The sequence below is a fragment of the Antennarius striatus genome, chromosome 16, assembly GCF_040054535.1.
Source record: "Antennarius striatus isolate MH-2024 chromosome 16, ASM4005453v1, whole genome shotgun sequence".
Classification (NCBI taxonomy): Eukaryota; Metazoa; Chordata; class Actinopteri; order Lophiiformes; family Antennariidae; genus Antennarius; species Antennarius striatus.
This window is the reverse complement of record NC_090791.1, coordinates 7,473,635-7,488,420: the sequence shown is the minus strand read 5'-3', so window position 1 is coordinate 7,488,420 and position 14,786 is coordinate 7,473,635. Positions and strand designations below refer to the sequence as shown.

The 14,786-nt window shown below is 40.8% G+C and overlaps 1 protein-coding gene across 1 annotated transcript; it reads left to right on the top strand.

Annotated features, from left to right (window-relative positions):
• Positions 1 to 59: 59 nt before the first annotated feature.
• On the top strand, positions 60 to 13,191 carry top3a (DNA topoisomerase III alpha). The gene is made up of 19 exons (XM_068336442.1): positions 60 to 541; positions 1,312 to 1,371; positions 1,466 to 1,539; positions 1,628 to 1,703; positions 1,992 to 2,100; positions 2,618 to 2,761; positions 2,887 to 3,057; positions 3,155 to 3,255; positions 5,501 to 5,575; positions 5,752 to 5,834; positions 6,052 to 6,262; positions 7,339 to 7,524; positions 7,632 to 7,761; positions 8,252 to 8,365; positions 8,500 to 8,665; positions 8,791 to 8,937; positions 9,293 to 9,415; positions 10,866 to 11,539; positions 12,520 to 13,191. The coding sequence occupies exons 1-19, from the start codon at positions 341 to 343 to the stop codon at positions 12,681 to 12,683; spliced, it is 3,009 nt and encodes a 1,002-aa protein (XP_068192543.1). The 5' UTR covers positions 60 to 340; the 3' UTR covers positions 12,684 to 13,191.
• Positions 13,192 to 14,786: the final 1,595 nt, after the last annotated feature.

Below are 14,786 nucleotides of genomic sequence, written 5' to 3'. Positions count from 1 at the left end.
CGTTCCAGGATTTTGCGACAGTGTTACGACATACGACCTTGAATACGGCAGGAATTTGACAGGCAGGCGGGGAATTTGTAAACAAAGCTAGCTCTGCCACTGATAAATGTCGCCGTCACGTTTAGGTTTTTAATTGACTCCGTTCAAATACGAGTGATATTATCCTTACATGTTATCAGAGTTTAAGTGTGTTCACATTTTCACAATTATTATTTGTTAAAGTTTTGGGAATGGATACAGAAGCTTGTGCTAGCTATGCCGGCTAATATGCTAACCGTGGAGAAACGGGAGGAGTGAGGTTGTCGGACGGACCGACTGGTTCGTATGAGAGCGGCCCGGCATGCTGGAGCGCCTGTTCGGGAGATCTTTGCTGCGATCGTCTTTGCAACGAAGAGAAATCCAGCGGAGTTTCTGTGCGGCTCAGAGGACGGAAGAAATGATGCGATACCAGGGCCAGATCAAGCGGGTCCTCTGCGTAGCCGAGAAAAACGATGCAGCCAAAGGCATCTCAGACATCATGTCCAGCGGCAGGTTTAGGAGGGTCAGTCATGTCTCCTCTCCAGCATTCATGTCACAACACCATCATAACACCACAGCCATGTTACTGAAAGAGAATGTCGATAGGCAGACCTGCTACAAAACTCATGGGATTTTCTGTTTATTTTTTCCACTCTCATCTGAAATGGGAAACACTTTAGCTGGTGGTAAATGAGTCACGTCTGTCCCAAAACCCAGACCAGAAGTTACCTAAATATGAAAAATAAGCCCAAAACATTCAATGGCCCAAACTTCTGAAATTGGAATATTTGCTGATTTTCTTATCTATTGGTCCTATTTGAAAATAAACTGAATGCATTTCTGTGTACGGCTGTAAATAAGACAACATACAGAAATCTGTTTTTTTGGTTTTTTGCTATTAAATGACAACCTACTAATTTATTAATAACTGCTGAGATTAATCAGATATAAAAATAACACTACCTAGATGTATGCTTCAGAATACTTGTATATGTAAACTTATTAAACACATAATTATCGGTACATATGTTACAATGTTCATGTTGCAATTGATTGGCCAAAATAAGTCCCAATACTGTCCTAATCACTATGTCTAACCTCTTTGTGTCACTTAACAGGTGATCAGTCTAAATATAATCACTTAATAGGCTGTCCCTTAATAAATACTCTCCACTTAGAGTAAAATCTTCCCAAATCCTGAGGATATAAATACAGAGAATGACTTCATAAGTTTTTGTATTACTCTTCCGTTGCTCCAACATTGATTGTCTTTTTTTTTTTTTTTCATTTTAGAGGGAAGGACTGTCAAAGTTTAATAAAATCTATGAATATGAATATCATCTCTTTGGCCAGGTAAGGGAGTGAAATAAATAGAGTGAAATAATAAATATAAACAGATTCACCTGTCTGTTCTTTTCTGTTTCATTTTGTGATCATATCTCTCCAGAATGTGACAGTGACAATGACATCAGTTTCGGGCCATTTACTGGCTCTGGAATTTAAAGCACCATTCCAGAAATGGTAAGTGGAAACAAGATTATTTTCTTTCCATAATAGTCCATATCTTACAGATCATAAACAGCATTATTTGTGTCTTTTCCCTATAAAGGTACAGTTGCAACCCCGTTCTGTTATTTGATGCTGAGGTTGAGAAATACTGTCCAGATAACATGATACAAATCAAGGTATGTCTATTTGTCCTCCTTCTAGGAGTCAGAAAACAAATAAATTCTCTAGCTAGTATTTAAATATCCAGGATAAGGTACACCATTTGTTTACTGTGAGAGAGCAGCTGGTCTTTTTATTTTTGTCTTTCCATGCCTCAGCGGTAGGAGGTCACAGCTTTTTTCTGAGGGAAATAGTGCTGATTGTGGATAGTTGAAAAGGGCTGCAGCTTTTTTCGTTGTTCTCAGTCTCAGATTAACCCTCTTTCTGTTTTTCTTTTTTTGCTCTACATCTCTTTTTCTCCATAGCGGACACTAGAGAAAGAGGCAAGGCAGTGCCAAGCCTTAGTCATCTGGACTGATTGTGACAGAGAGGGAGAAAACATCGGCTTTGAAATTATAGATGTCTGCAAAGCAGGTGTGATGTAAAAATGTTTGGTTTGTTTTTGTTGATGTTGTGGCCAAGCATTGGATCTCAATTTCAAATGAATGCTGTTTCAAATCAATGCTGTTTTTATGTCTATTCACAAATTATAAAGCTGAAACAAGAATACAGTTAAATTAGATTAGCCTAAAGACTGCGAGACAGTGCTGGCCTTACTCTTTCTCAACATAACAAAATTATCATCCAGTGCCCCTACAACTTATTGATTAACATGTATCACTTGTTTTGATCTATTCCAAAACAGCAGAGTTAAACAGAACATTTTATAACGTGTCCGCTGCCTAAACAGGATAAATGGTGCATAAAATTAATGAAAGAATCTGTCAGCGCAGCCATTTCCTTGGTCTTTAGTCTCTGTGCTGAGCTGCTCCTTAACTTCATATTTGCTGTTCAGACATGAGTGGTAATAATATAAATGTGTCAGCAACATTTCTGTGACTGTGTCAGACTGAAAAAGTTTTCAATAAGAATTTCTTTTTATGTTTTTCAGTGAAGCCAAATCTACAGGTATTTAGGGCAAAGTTTTCTGAAATTACACGCAACTCAATTCAGAGAGCATGTGAGACGCTAACAGATCCAGATTCCAACATCAGCGATGCAGTTGATGTCCGTCAGGAGCTGGATCTGCGGATAGGTAACACCATCTAAACTGTACTGTACGATGCATCAGGACACAGATGTCACAAATGCTGGAGAGAATGGAAATGCTGCTGGTTGTTGAAATGATCCGATTCTCTCTACTCTTTGCTGTTTGTTCAGGTGCATCCTTCACTCGTTTCCAGACGCTTCGCCTACAGAAGATCTTTCCACAGTCTTTGGCCAATCAGCTGATTTCTTACGGCAGCTGTCAATTTCCCACCCTAGGCTTTGTGGTGGAGCGTTTTAAAGCCATCCAGTCATTCATTCCAGAGATTTTCTACAAGATAACTGGTGCAAACTCTTCTATGTAAAGTCTCACAGATCTAACAGAGACGCAGAGACTCACTCCTCTTTGTTCGTTCTGTTTTTGTGTCTGTCTTTGTCTTAGTGCTGCATGAGATGGAGGAGGACGTTGTGGAGTTCAGTTGGAAAAGAAACCGTCTCTTTAATCACACAGCGTGTTTGGTGCTCTACCAGATCTGCATGGAGGTACTGTACGCTCCTATTGGATGTGTGGGGGTTTTTTTTAATGTAAATATGCCTGCCAGCTATGAACTGTGCTCTTTAGATATTTTGATCGATTTTTGTACACGAATATCCCAAACTAAAATAACAGGCTCTAGCAATATGCTTTGTATGTTGGCTGATGGTGCTGTTGTGAGCGTTTTCTTCAGTAGATTTAATATAAAATCTGTTCATAAAGTATAGTCACTGTTTTGCTGAGATGTTTAGTCTTGTGAGAGAAGTGTGTAAAGACCAGTAATTATCGATAATTATGTTTTTATCTTTACTAGTTTATATTTGTTATTTTGATGTTGATATTTTTGTTTGTTTGTTTCCGCAAGGCTAATTTATTATTTTAGGTTAAATTTGATGATGCACAGCATTTATTTACTCACATCATCACTATATAATGAAATAATCAAGTTAACACAAGCACAAAATACATCTTATTTGATTTTTACCTCAGAATGAAAGTTTCAGGACTAAAATACTTAAATGTTTATATCTGAAGTATAACAATTGAACATAACATTTAAAATCTTTTCAAACAGTGTGTGTGACATTAGTTCTACATGCTGAATAAACTATTTGAAAATACACAACAGTATGTTAAATGAGTGGGGTGGACCTACAGGAGTGTATGAGTGTCTTTAAAGTCATTTTTACCTCATTACGTACAAGTAGTTGGTTAAATCACAGCCTTCTTTTTGTGTCAATAAAATCCTCACTAATTATTTTCAAATGTGAACATATTCTGACTGTTCATACATCATTAGCACAACATACAGTATACACCACAAACCGCCCATAGACCCACTAGTGGATCACAATAGATGACACATTCTCCTTTCATGTAATGTAATATTTCTGAGGTATATTACAATCTCATCAAATCAGTTTCTGCAGTATGCCCTTTGTATTATTGAAATATGACAATATAAGAAAATTGGATAGAACACCTCAAGTCTTCACTACACAATATTTGTAATTATAATAACCGTTAAATTTAGTTTTGCCATGATTTGTTAAATAGTAAATTCACAGTACAGCAAATGATTGTTTTCGTTATGTTTTGCTGATCTTTCTTATACTTAATCAAAAAATGGCAACAAATGTGTATTTTCTGCTGAGCACATTGATTCTGAGAGAAACAGTGGTATCACTACATCCACGATTCCCAGTAATCCTTTCTAAAAGTAATAAAATGTAATGTATGTGTGACAGGACGAAATTGGACATCGGGCTGTATATTAAGAGGAAGAAAAAGAAAAGTCAGTCCAAATAAATAGCTTTAAAAAAGGGCACGTTTATTTAGTAATGGACTTCCAGGAAGTGTTTATTCACAGCAGTCAACAAAAAGTACTAAAGATAGAAAGTGTGTGGAAATGGATCTTGAGCTTGGGAAGCATTCCAAGAAAGGTCCCAGTGGCTTTTGGAACTTTATGTTTAAGTCACAAACAGCGTATTAGATCTTCTGGAGCTTTGAACAGGACATCTTGTCCCTCAACCACTCAGAGTATGTGAGCGTGTAACGCAGCACCCGCCCAAGTTAGAGAAACTACAACCCCAGCCAACAGAGAAGTGAAAGATGAAAGAATTTATTGATGACATTTTCCTAAAAAAACATTTTTGTGGGGGTTTTTGTAATTGTAATAAAGCTCAGTTTTAAAAGAAAAACATTTCTTACTTCGATTTTACTCGGCAAGAATTCTGGTCTCAGAGCTATGCATTTTTTGATAAATCCTTTTAAGGAAATGGTGCATTTATGCTGACATATTCAGTGTAATTCTGCCGTTGTCAGGAAACAAGGCACCAAGGCTATCAAACAAATGTAAAAAGTGGTTACATAACAGCTGCTAAATGTATTCATGCTGAAGCTCGTCTGTAGCATAGAATCCAGGAGAGGGAAGGTCTTTTGCAATACTGTCACACCACAAATTAGCCTTGCAGTATTTATTTAATATATATATGTAAATATGGCTGTATTGTGTGTGTGTGTGTGTGTGTGTGTGTGTGTGTGTGTGTGTGTGTGTGTGTGTGTGTGTGTGTGTGTGTGTGTGTGTGTGTGTGTGTGTGTGTGTGTGAGTAACATCTCCTCTGCCTATAGCAGTTACAGTATATTAGGAGGATAGAACAGTAATTTTGAACGTGTTGTCAATCAGCCTGATTTAAATAGGCCAAAAGGCACAAGTTTAAAATACACAGGAGAATATCCTTTAATTCATTTCAGGATCCCATAGCAACAATCACCTCAGTAACCAGCAAACCCAAGAGCAAGTGGAGACCGCTGCCTTTGGACACTGTGGTAAGAAAATAGTCACACAGCAACACATGCACATATACTTGCTGCATTGCTGAACATTGCTGAGTCTGTAAGTCTTTTCCCAAAATGTTTCTTTGTTTTTCCGGGTGTTTTTTTTTTTAATCAAACCCCCTCTTATCCCACTCTGAGAATGAACTCTATCTTCATCCTACCAACAGGAGATGGAAAAACTTGCATCTCGAAAGCTAAAAATAAACGCCAAAGAGACAATGAAAATTGCAGAGAAGCTATATACCCAAGGGTGAGTGTGTGTGAGTTAATGTAAACTGCTCTCCTGCAGTGTATGTGCAGTTACAGGTTTTGTTTACCAAATCTTTGTATCAACTCAAACTCAAGTCTAATTTTGTACAGACGGACGTGGAGTCTTTCGGTTATCCTCAGTCCCACAGGTTAAAGTCAGCACTTTGCTGGTGTGTGTAAAGATGACTCGTGTGTGTTTGTTTTTCCCGCTCCACCAGGTATATCAGCTACCCCCGCACAGAAACCAACATCTTCCCCCAAAATCTGGCCCTGGCTCCTCTGGTGGAGCAGCAGACACAAAGCCCAGTCTGGGGGGCCTTTGCCCAGCAAGTGCTAGGTCAACCTGGGGGTCCCAACCCACGACAGGGCAAGAAATCTGATCAAGCACACCCCCCCATACATCCCACCAAGTACAGCAACACACTTCAGGTAGGTCTGCAGCAAACTGTGCTCACTCTGTACAAATGAGCCTCTGCTTTACTTCTGTAATCTGATTTCTTCCCAAAATGCTGATAATCAATCCCGACATCAGTCATTGTCTCATCCACCACAGATTGCTATCAATAGGTTAAAGGTCACAGAAGTTGCAAGTTATCAAACATTAGAGCAAATTCACCAATCATTAAAAACCATATGTTCACCCTGTAGGTTAACAGACGAGGTCTTTGGTAAATGGTCCAAAAGCTGTATGATTTCCCTCTGATTGCTATATTAATGGAAATTTTGCCCCCCCCCCTCGAACAGTTGGTACAGTTAGTAAAATTTCAGATTTTCTAATTTCTAATCTATAAATATTTGTAGCTTTAGAATTTTATAATCTCAAGTTTAAAAATGTTTTCCCCTTTTCCCTCCAACTGCCCTGCCTGACTCAATTTTTGAATGTAAACTGAAGCTAGCAGTCTAGCTAGCAGACTGATCTTAGTTAAATGGAAAGACCTGAAACCTCCAAGATACAGCCACTGGATCAGAGATGTCAAGTACCAAATGAAACTAGAGAACATCAGGGATACAACCAGAGGGTTTACCAGAAAGTTTTGTAATATGTGGCTATCTTTTTTGTGTTTGTTGATGGAATGGAAGCCAACAATGTAATATAATAATGTAAACTTCTGCTGCTGCCCAGTGTCCTCTCGCTTTTTTTTTTTTCAGCTACACAATGTTTATTTATTTCTTTTAAACTCATTTGCTGAATGGATGTTGGATTATATGATCATTGCATCCTACAGATCAGGGTTGTCTCGAATGAGCTCCTGGTGTATAAAAGGGGTATGGGGGGGTTGGGTAGGGTTCTGGTTCTGTTTTGTCGAATTTGCATTGAATTGAGAAATGTAAAATGTGGAAACAAACTAAAAAGATTTTGAGCAAAAAAACCAAAACCAAATTAAAGCAAATGGAAATGGAGCATCTTCAGGAAGCAAGACAAGTTACATTTATGGTCTGTTTTCAGCTTTAAAGTTTCTAGACAAACACATTTTGTGAATTGATATTTGCAATGTCATTTCCAGGGCAACGAAGGCCGTTTGTATGAGTTCATTGTCCGGCATTTCCTGGCTTGTGTATCCCAGGATGCTTTGGGCCAGGAGACTGTGGTGGACATAGACATCGCTAAGGAGAAGTTCTCCGCCTCAGGACTCATGGTCATCGCGAGGAACTACTTGGATGTTTACCCGTACGACAAGTGGAACACCAAGGTTTGTGTGTGTGTGTGTGTGTGTGTGTGTGTGTGTGTGTGGTATGTAACATGTTGTGTGTTGGTCCTCTCAATGCCGCTCCTGTTAAACCTATGGTGGTTGTGTAGCTGATTCCAGTGTACGAACAAGGCGCCCGGTTCCAGCCTTCCGCTATCGAGATGGTGGACGGACAGACAAGTCCCCCCCAGCTGCTCACTGAGGCCGACCTCATAGCACTGATGGAGAAACACGGCATAGGTACATCACACACACACACACGCGCACAGGTTTCAATCATTTATTAATGTCCACATAGAAAACAACAGCACCAGGACATGAATAGTGAAGACGAGGTAGAGTGTGTACATAACATTAAGTACCAGTAACGGGTGGATAGAAATGCAGCACCACATCACAGCTTCACACACATTCTTAGCTTTGGGTATTTGAGATTATTTTGATTTGAAATATGTATTTGTCCACGACATGAACATTTGTGATCGTATTGTGAGACAGTAGAAGTATTGACTGATTCACTTCACATTCACACACAATAAAAAATTGATTGGTCCCAAAGTGTTTCCTCTTCTGTGCCGTTGTCTCTTTGTTATCTGTTGGCACCACATCCCATCTGATTGTTGTATTTTGAGTCAAAGCAGATAAAATTTCCCCTGAAACAAACCTGTAGGTCAACATGTGTTTGTTTGTTCAGTGTTAAACTGTTGTGTGTGAACTCTTTGTGTTACAGGCACAGATGCCACCCATGCGGAGCACATAGAGACCATTAAGAGTCGCATGTATGTGGGTTTGACAGCTGACCAGAGATTCCTACCTGGAGAGCTGGGGATGGGACTGGTGGAGGGTGTGTGTGCACACACACTTCATACCACAGCTTGACTTTAAATACGTACAAAGGCTGGGATGGGCTTTCACGTCATATTGTCCCTTGCACTCTTGTATTTCATGAATCATTCTACATAATATCTGCATGTTTAGGTTACAACTCAATGGGTTATGAGATGTCCAAGCCGAACCTGCGAGCTGAACTGGAGGCAGATCTCAAGCTGGTATCGGAGGGCAGGAAGGATAAATGGAGTGTGCTACGGCATCATTTGCAGAAATATAAGACTGTCTTCATTGAGTCCTCCAGGAAGGCTAAAAAGTGAGTGACATGTCACCCCACAGTAAATATGAATGCTTCTGAAGCAGCATTCAAAGCCACAAGTGTCCAATTTCACAGTGATGGTTATTAGAAACCAAGTAAACAGGTTTCTGTTGTGTCCTCAGGTTGGATGAAGCTCTGTCTCCGTATCTGGGTGCACCTCAGCAGATCACTGAAGAAGAGCAGCAGGACATGGAGATTCCTCTTCCCATCAGGAAGTGCCCTCAATGTGGGCGGGACATGGTGATGAAGAAGAAGAGGGAGGGAAGCAGGTGAGACCAGTTTTTAAGCTGTTGTCTCAGTCAGTGTTTACCTTATTTAACAGAGACTTGAAATTGATCTTGAAATGCTGGAATGACAATCCCATTTAGTTTAATTTAACCTGATTAATTTTTAACACCATATTCCAACCCAACGTAATAAAATAAACTCTAAACTCTGATGTGCTCTTTCCTCCAGTCCAGTAATATTTGTCTGGAAGTTCTTATAGACATAAACAGTGGTGACAACATGAATTCCTTCCTTGGTGGAGCTGATGATTAAATAGAGACCTTATAATTCATGGACGTCCTTGTTTGCTCAGTATGACAGTACGGCTCCACCCTTCGTCTCTGTGTTTGCCTACAGTAAGTTCCTGTCCTGCGTCGGCTACCCAGAGTGCAAGACGGCAGTGTGGTTCCCTGACACGGTGCTGGAGGTCAGCAGAGACGACAGCATTTGTCCCTCCTGTCAGCCACGACCCGTTCACATGTGAGGACCTCATTCATGCCAGAACATGAAATTAAAACACAGTTTAAACTGTTAATGATCAGTTAGCTTTAGCATGCTGCTATAAAATCTGTAGGTAAGTTTGGGTAAAATTACTAAAAAAAAAGACGTACTTTAAAAGATTAAGCCCCCCTATCGGACAAAAATAAGACCACAGAAGAGTCGCTGATTAAACCCAACAAAGGTTTGTTTCAGTGTCTGCTTGTCACGAGATGATTAAGTAATTGAGCATGAAATTGAAATTGATTTGAATGTTTCTGCTGTCATTTTCTCTTCCCGTAGTAACTACAGATATTAAATTTTAACACACTTTTTAGTATTTTCTTTCTCCAAATGCCTTTTTTTTTTGTGGGCGTATGCCTCACGTGTCCCAGATGAAGGAGTGGTGTATGTAGGCTGCACAACATCCACAGCGAGCGCCGATGAGGCGGTCAGCGGCCGCAGCGGCGCAACAAACTTGCTTTACACAAGTGGGCGTTAACCCTTTGAGCATGTGCCTCAGCTCCAGTCCAAATATAGGGCACGCTCAAGCATCGAGCCAAAGTGCTCCACACCAGCATTTGTTGCCATAGCAACCAATCTGGTACAGAGCTCAGAGTTGAACTACTGCACTGACTGTATAACAACAATAAAACAGATTTTTATCAGAGCTCTCCCAGCAGTTTCAGCTTGTTTGATAACAGCAAATGTTCAGAGTGAGGTGTTTTTGCCGTTTGATCCCAAAGCTCACTCGTTCCAGCTGCTCTCACTCCGTACACCAGGATTTACTGAGTCCACGCTGGGTTTTAAACGTTGCTTTATTTACATTTTAAGTGGATTTTCTATATTCTAATTGTGTCTGGTGATCATCCTTCACTTCCCACAGCTTCTTCTCTCAGCCCAAAGACATGTAGGTTAGATAAGTTAGTTAGTGACTCTAAATTGCCCTTAGATGTAATTTGTTTGGGTTTGTATGGCCTACGCTGAGCTGATCTCTGCTGGGATCTGCTTTCGTTCTTGTGACCCCCCAACTTGACAGGTGGAGATGGACTGAGGAATGAGACTTCAAATCCACGTTGTTAAAACTCAACTTCAGTTAATGTGAACTAAATAGATATATAGATACTTTATTAATCCCAGAGGAAATGGGGGTCACTTTTCACCACTTTTCCATACATTTGGTTTGAAAATCTTCAAATTCTGTGAAGTGATATCAGCTTAACCTCTATTTGTCACATTAATATTTTATTCTAAAAACAGCATTTACATAATTATTAACCTCTGAATAGATCGACCACGTAAAAGCACATGTGAACGGCTTTATATAAACAGTTATGTGATATTGGGCTGAAAATTATTTTTAGGAAAATAGCTAAATTACATAGAAACCAGTAAAGTGTGCTTATGTTGGACTGACTGTAGCATTATCTCTTGTGTGTCCAACGTTCTGCAGGTTAAAGTTCAAGTTCCGCCGGGGCAGCCTTCCTCCCATGATGCCTTTGGAGTTTGTCGGCTGCATCGGTGGATGTGACGAGACGCTCAGAGAAGTGCTGGACCTGAGATATCTTCAAGCCGCTGGAGGTCCAGTACGAGTGGGAGGCCCTCACACACCAGCTGCACGGCATCCCAGACCAAAACCACCCAGAGACCTGCCTCCTCGACCTCCTGTCCCCTCCTGGAACCCAGAGCCACAGCACCCCCCTAACGGCGGCGGCGTCACTCCGGACACCAGCAGTGAAGCCATCGTGTGTAACTGTGGTCAGGAAGCACTCCTCCTGACGGTGCGCAAGGATGGCCCCAACCACGGTCGCCAGTTCTACAAGTGCAACGCCGGGAGCTGCAACTTCTTCCTGTGGGCAGATCAGCCAAGCCAGCAGGGGACGCCACAGAGTCGAGGGCCCCATCTGCAAGTATCACAGCCCTCCCAGCATTCAAGGCCCTCGCTGGGATCCAGAAACACCTCTAGACACGTAGGACAGACGATGTGTAACTGCAACGAGACGGCAGTGGTGCGCACCGTGCAGAAGGACGGACCCAACAAGGGTCGGACGTTCCACACCTGTGGGAAGTTTAGAGACCAGCAATGTGGCTTCTTCCAGTGGTCTGAAGAGAATACAACCCCACCAGGCAAGTCCAGACACATAAATACACCTATCAAAACCAGACACGGCTTTTTAATTTTATCTGTCATGATCCGTTTTTTGCTCATATCGGTATGGTTGAAAAGGATAACAGGCCAATCGAAAAGATTCTGATCTGCAAAATGTAGAAGATATTTTAAATGTGAAGTCGGACACGATTGATTTTGTGTTAAACTCGAACCATCGGACAGGGACTGGGTCTTTCCTTAAGCTGTGACTGATGAACTTCTGAAGAATCTCGGACTGACTTTTAAAATAAAACTGCAATAACATGCTTATTTTTGTATTCTTTTAATTCATACTAGTGCCAGAATGTCTCCATTTTTTAAAAACTTGTAAATTTCCCACACGTACTTCAGTGCAAACAAAGTTAAACAGTCCTTGTTTGTGAACACAGAGTTGGTCATAAAACCTGACTCTGGTGCTCGTGTGAGCGTTTAGGCATCATGGCTGCACACACTGAGATGTTTGTCTTTATTCAATTTTAACAGTTAGCGGCCCCATTGATTCAAAAGTCGACTCAATCCGGCTGTAATAAAAATAGATCACTGGTTGCAGAAACAACAACTGTCTTCTTTGAAGGATCAGAATTAGAGTTAGAGCGCTGTCGCTGTCTCCTTTAGTTCATTTAACCAGAGTGGGACTGTGGCTGTTTCCAGGTGTGTTCAGGTCTAACGGTTCATTTTTAAATTCATTTGCACCTCAGATCCCGTGTTAGTCTCAACCTTGTGTTGTCACACTTGCGTTTCTAATGGAATTCATATTAGCAGAGAGCGATCCATCGTATCGACGTCTACCTGTATAGGAAACGATAAAGACGAGCTGTCACGACTCACAAACACTCCCACTGAGACCTTGAGGCGTCCACTTACCAGCCTGACAGCGCCGTCACAAAGAAAAACTTGTGTTGATTTTTAATCCATTGACCTTTGCCACTTCTTTCTGTCTGACCCCCCCCCCCCCCAGTTGTTTTTGATGGTGGATTCAATGAAGGAGGAGGTGAAAGGAAGAAAGGGAGGAAGGCCCTGGGAGAGGCCGCTGCTAACAGACCTCCAGCTGCTAAGAGACCTCGTACCTGCGGGATCTGCCACATGCCGGGACACACTCGCACCACCTGTCCCCAGCGCTGACAGACACACACACACACACACACACACACACACACATTATTGAAGTCTGTGACTTTTAAGTGTTGGAGTCAGATTTGATTTTTCAAATATGCAAATAAGTGAGAATGTTTCTTCTACAGTGTAAGAATGAAGACCTTTATCCCTCTGCTAAGGTTACTTTTGACCTCTAACTGAGCTCTTACAGCTCTAATATCTCACGTCAGATCTGCGCTGTGTTTCTGGGATGGCTGCCCGGTTAATCTTTAGAGTGTGTGATGTCCTGATGGAATCCTTTGCGGGATCTTAAGAGGGATTCAGCATTTAAAAACAGAGGGATGCCACACTCCTCTCCATACAGTAATATAAAGAAAACCAGTTAAGTTTATCACGAATTTCCAAGTGTCTTTAACAGTGTTTTCATTGGGTGAGCTGTTTTTATATTTTAGACATACTGAGTGGAAAAATGCAGAACTAAAGATAAAACTAAAGATTCATATTTTAATATTGATAAATAGTAATACAAATAAAACATCCATCTTTCTTTAAGTTGTGTTGACTGATGTGAGTTTTCTTGGACTTCTACGTTCATTCAGATTTACTTTAGTAAATATAAAACCTTCACACCCTCATGCAACGGATTAAATACACTCAGATTAACTTCTAGATTTTACGCAGAGTTCTAATATCTTCTGTAGCCGATTGAAATTGAAATTCACTGAAACGTCTTGCTTGAGTTCAGGCTCTAGATTGGAAATTAGTTTTGGTGTTTTCTTCATATTAATGAGTTTTAGCGTAAACCATCGGGAAAGGAGAATGAAGGTTTTTATCTTAAACTCTTGTAGACTGAGTTCCTGGAAGTGACAGAGATATTCACTGGTGTGATGGCTTTTAATCTGAATGATTCACTCTCTGTATTCCACCAGGTTTACAGTTTTTATAGAGATATTTTAGGAAGAAAAAATAATTTCATGCAGATTTCTGTTCTCTTTGGTGCTCAGGTTATAATTTTAAAGATGACACGCTGGGGTGTTAATGTAATGTGATAAAAGAATGCACATGAGAAACCATATGAGGGATGAGTCATTGTGCAAAATATTTATTTCCTCTTTTCATCCATGTGACATACAAATTCCAAGGAATGTAGTCATCATCCATCTCTAGACTTTTTGTCCAGAATAAATCCTCATAACTACACTTCGTATTGTCACCAAACTTTACACGTGTATTATCTTTAATAAGTAGGTTTGTCTTTTGACATTAGGATTATTACACTGATGTCAATTGTGTGGTTTCCATGGAAATTAATTTACAGGTGATTTTTGTCCAAAGATAAATATCCCAAACAAGATCCACGACTCAAAAGGCTCCTGAAATGTAATATTAATGGAAATGCAATATATATCTACTGCAGTTTTACTTTTTCATTTACAAAGATCTTGTTTATACAAACTGGTACTGCAGCTTGTCAGAACACTGGACTTGTCCTCAAGAATCGAAAGTGAGAGCGATCTTGAGGTGAGGTTAAGTCTTCTGTGACAGTTGTATAATGTTAGGAATATGATAAGACACACTCATGTTTTAACAACCCGAGTTCACACTAATCCTGGATTAATTTCCACTACTGGGAATACTGGGAGTAATTCCCACCAATGGGAATACTGGGAGTATTTTTCCACCACTGGTCCTGTTATTTCCCTGTAAATCTGCGTGTTTTCTCACTGACACCACGTGTCTGTGGGTCAAACCTGTAATGAAACAAGATCGCGTTTGTTTCATTGCATGTTTGGTTTTCCCAGAAAGTGTAGCTTCTAACTCTGAAACACACGTCTAAATTTAATGCAGCCGACCCACCCCCCCCCCAGGGCAGGGTTAAGGGGCAGGGATGGGGAGGGAGGGGGGGTAAATGAGAACCGCGTGGATTCCCGGCACGGGGCTGTGACTTTCCCTGATGTTTTTCTTGATGATATTCCAGCGCAGCGGCGGTGGTTTTACCGTCACGTTCGGTGACTCACCGGTGAGTCACTCCATGTGGGTGGGAGTGATCCGAGCCGTCCTGCCGGTGTGTTTTGCTCCCGGCTCTCGGTAGTATCCGGGCAGATAACGGGTCACGTGACCGCCGCGCTT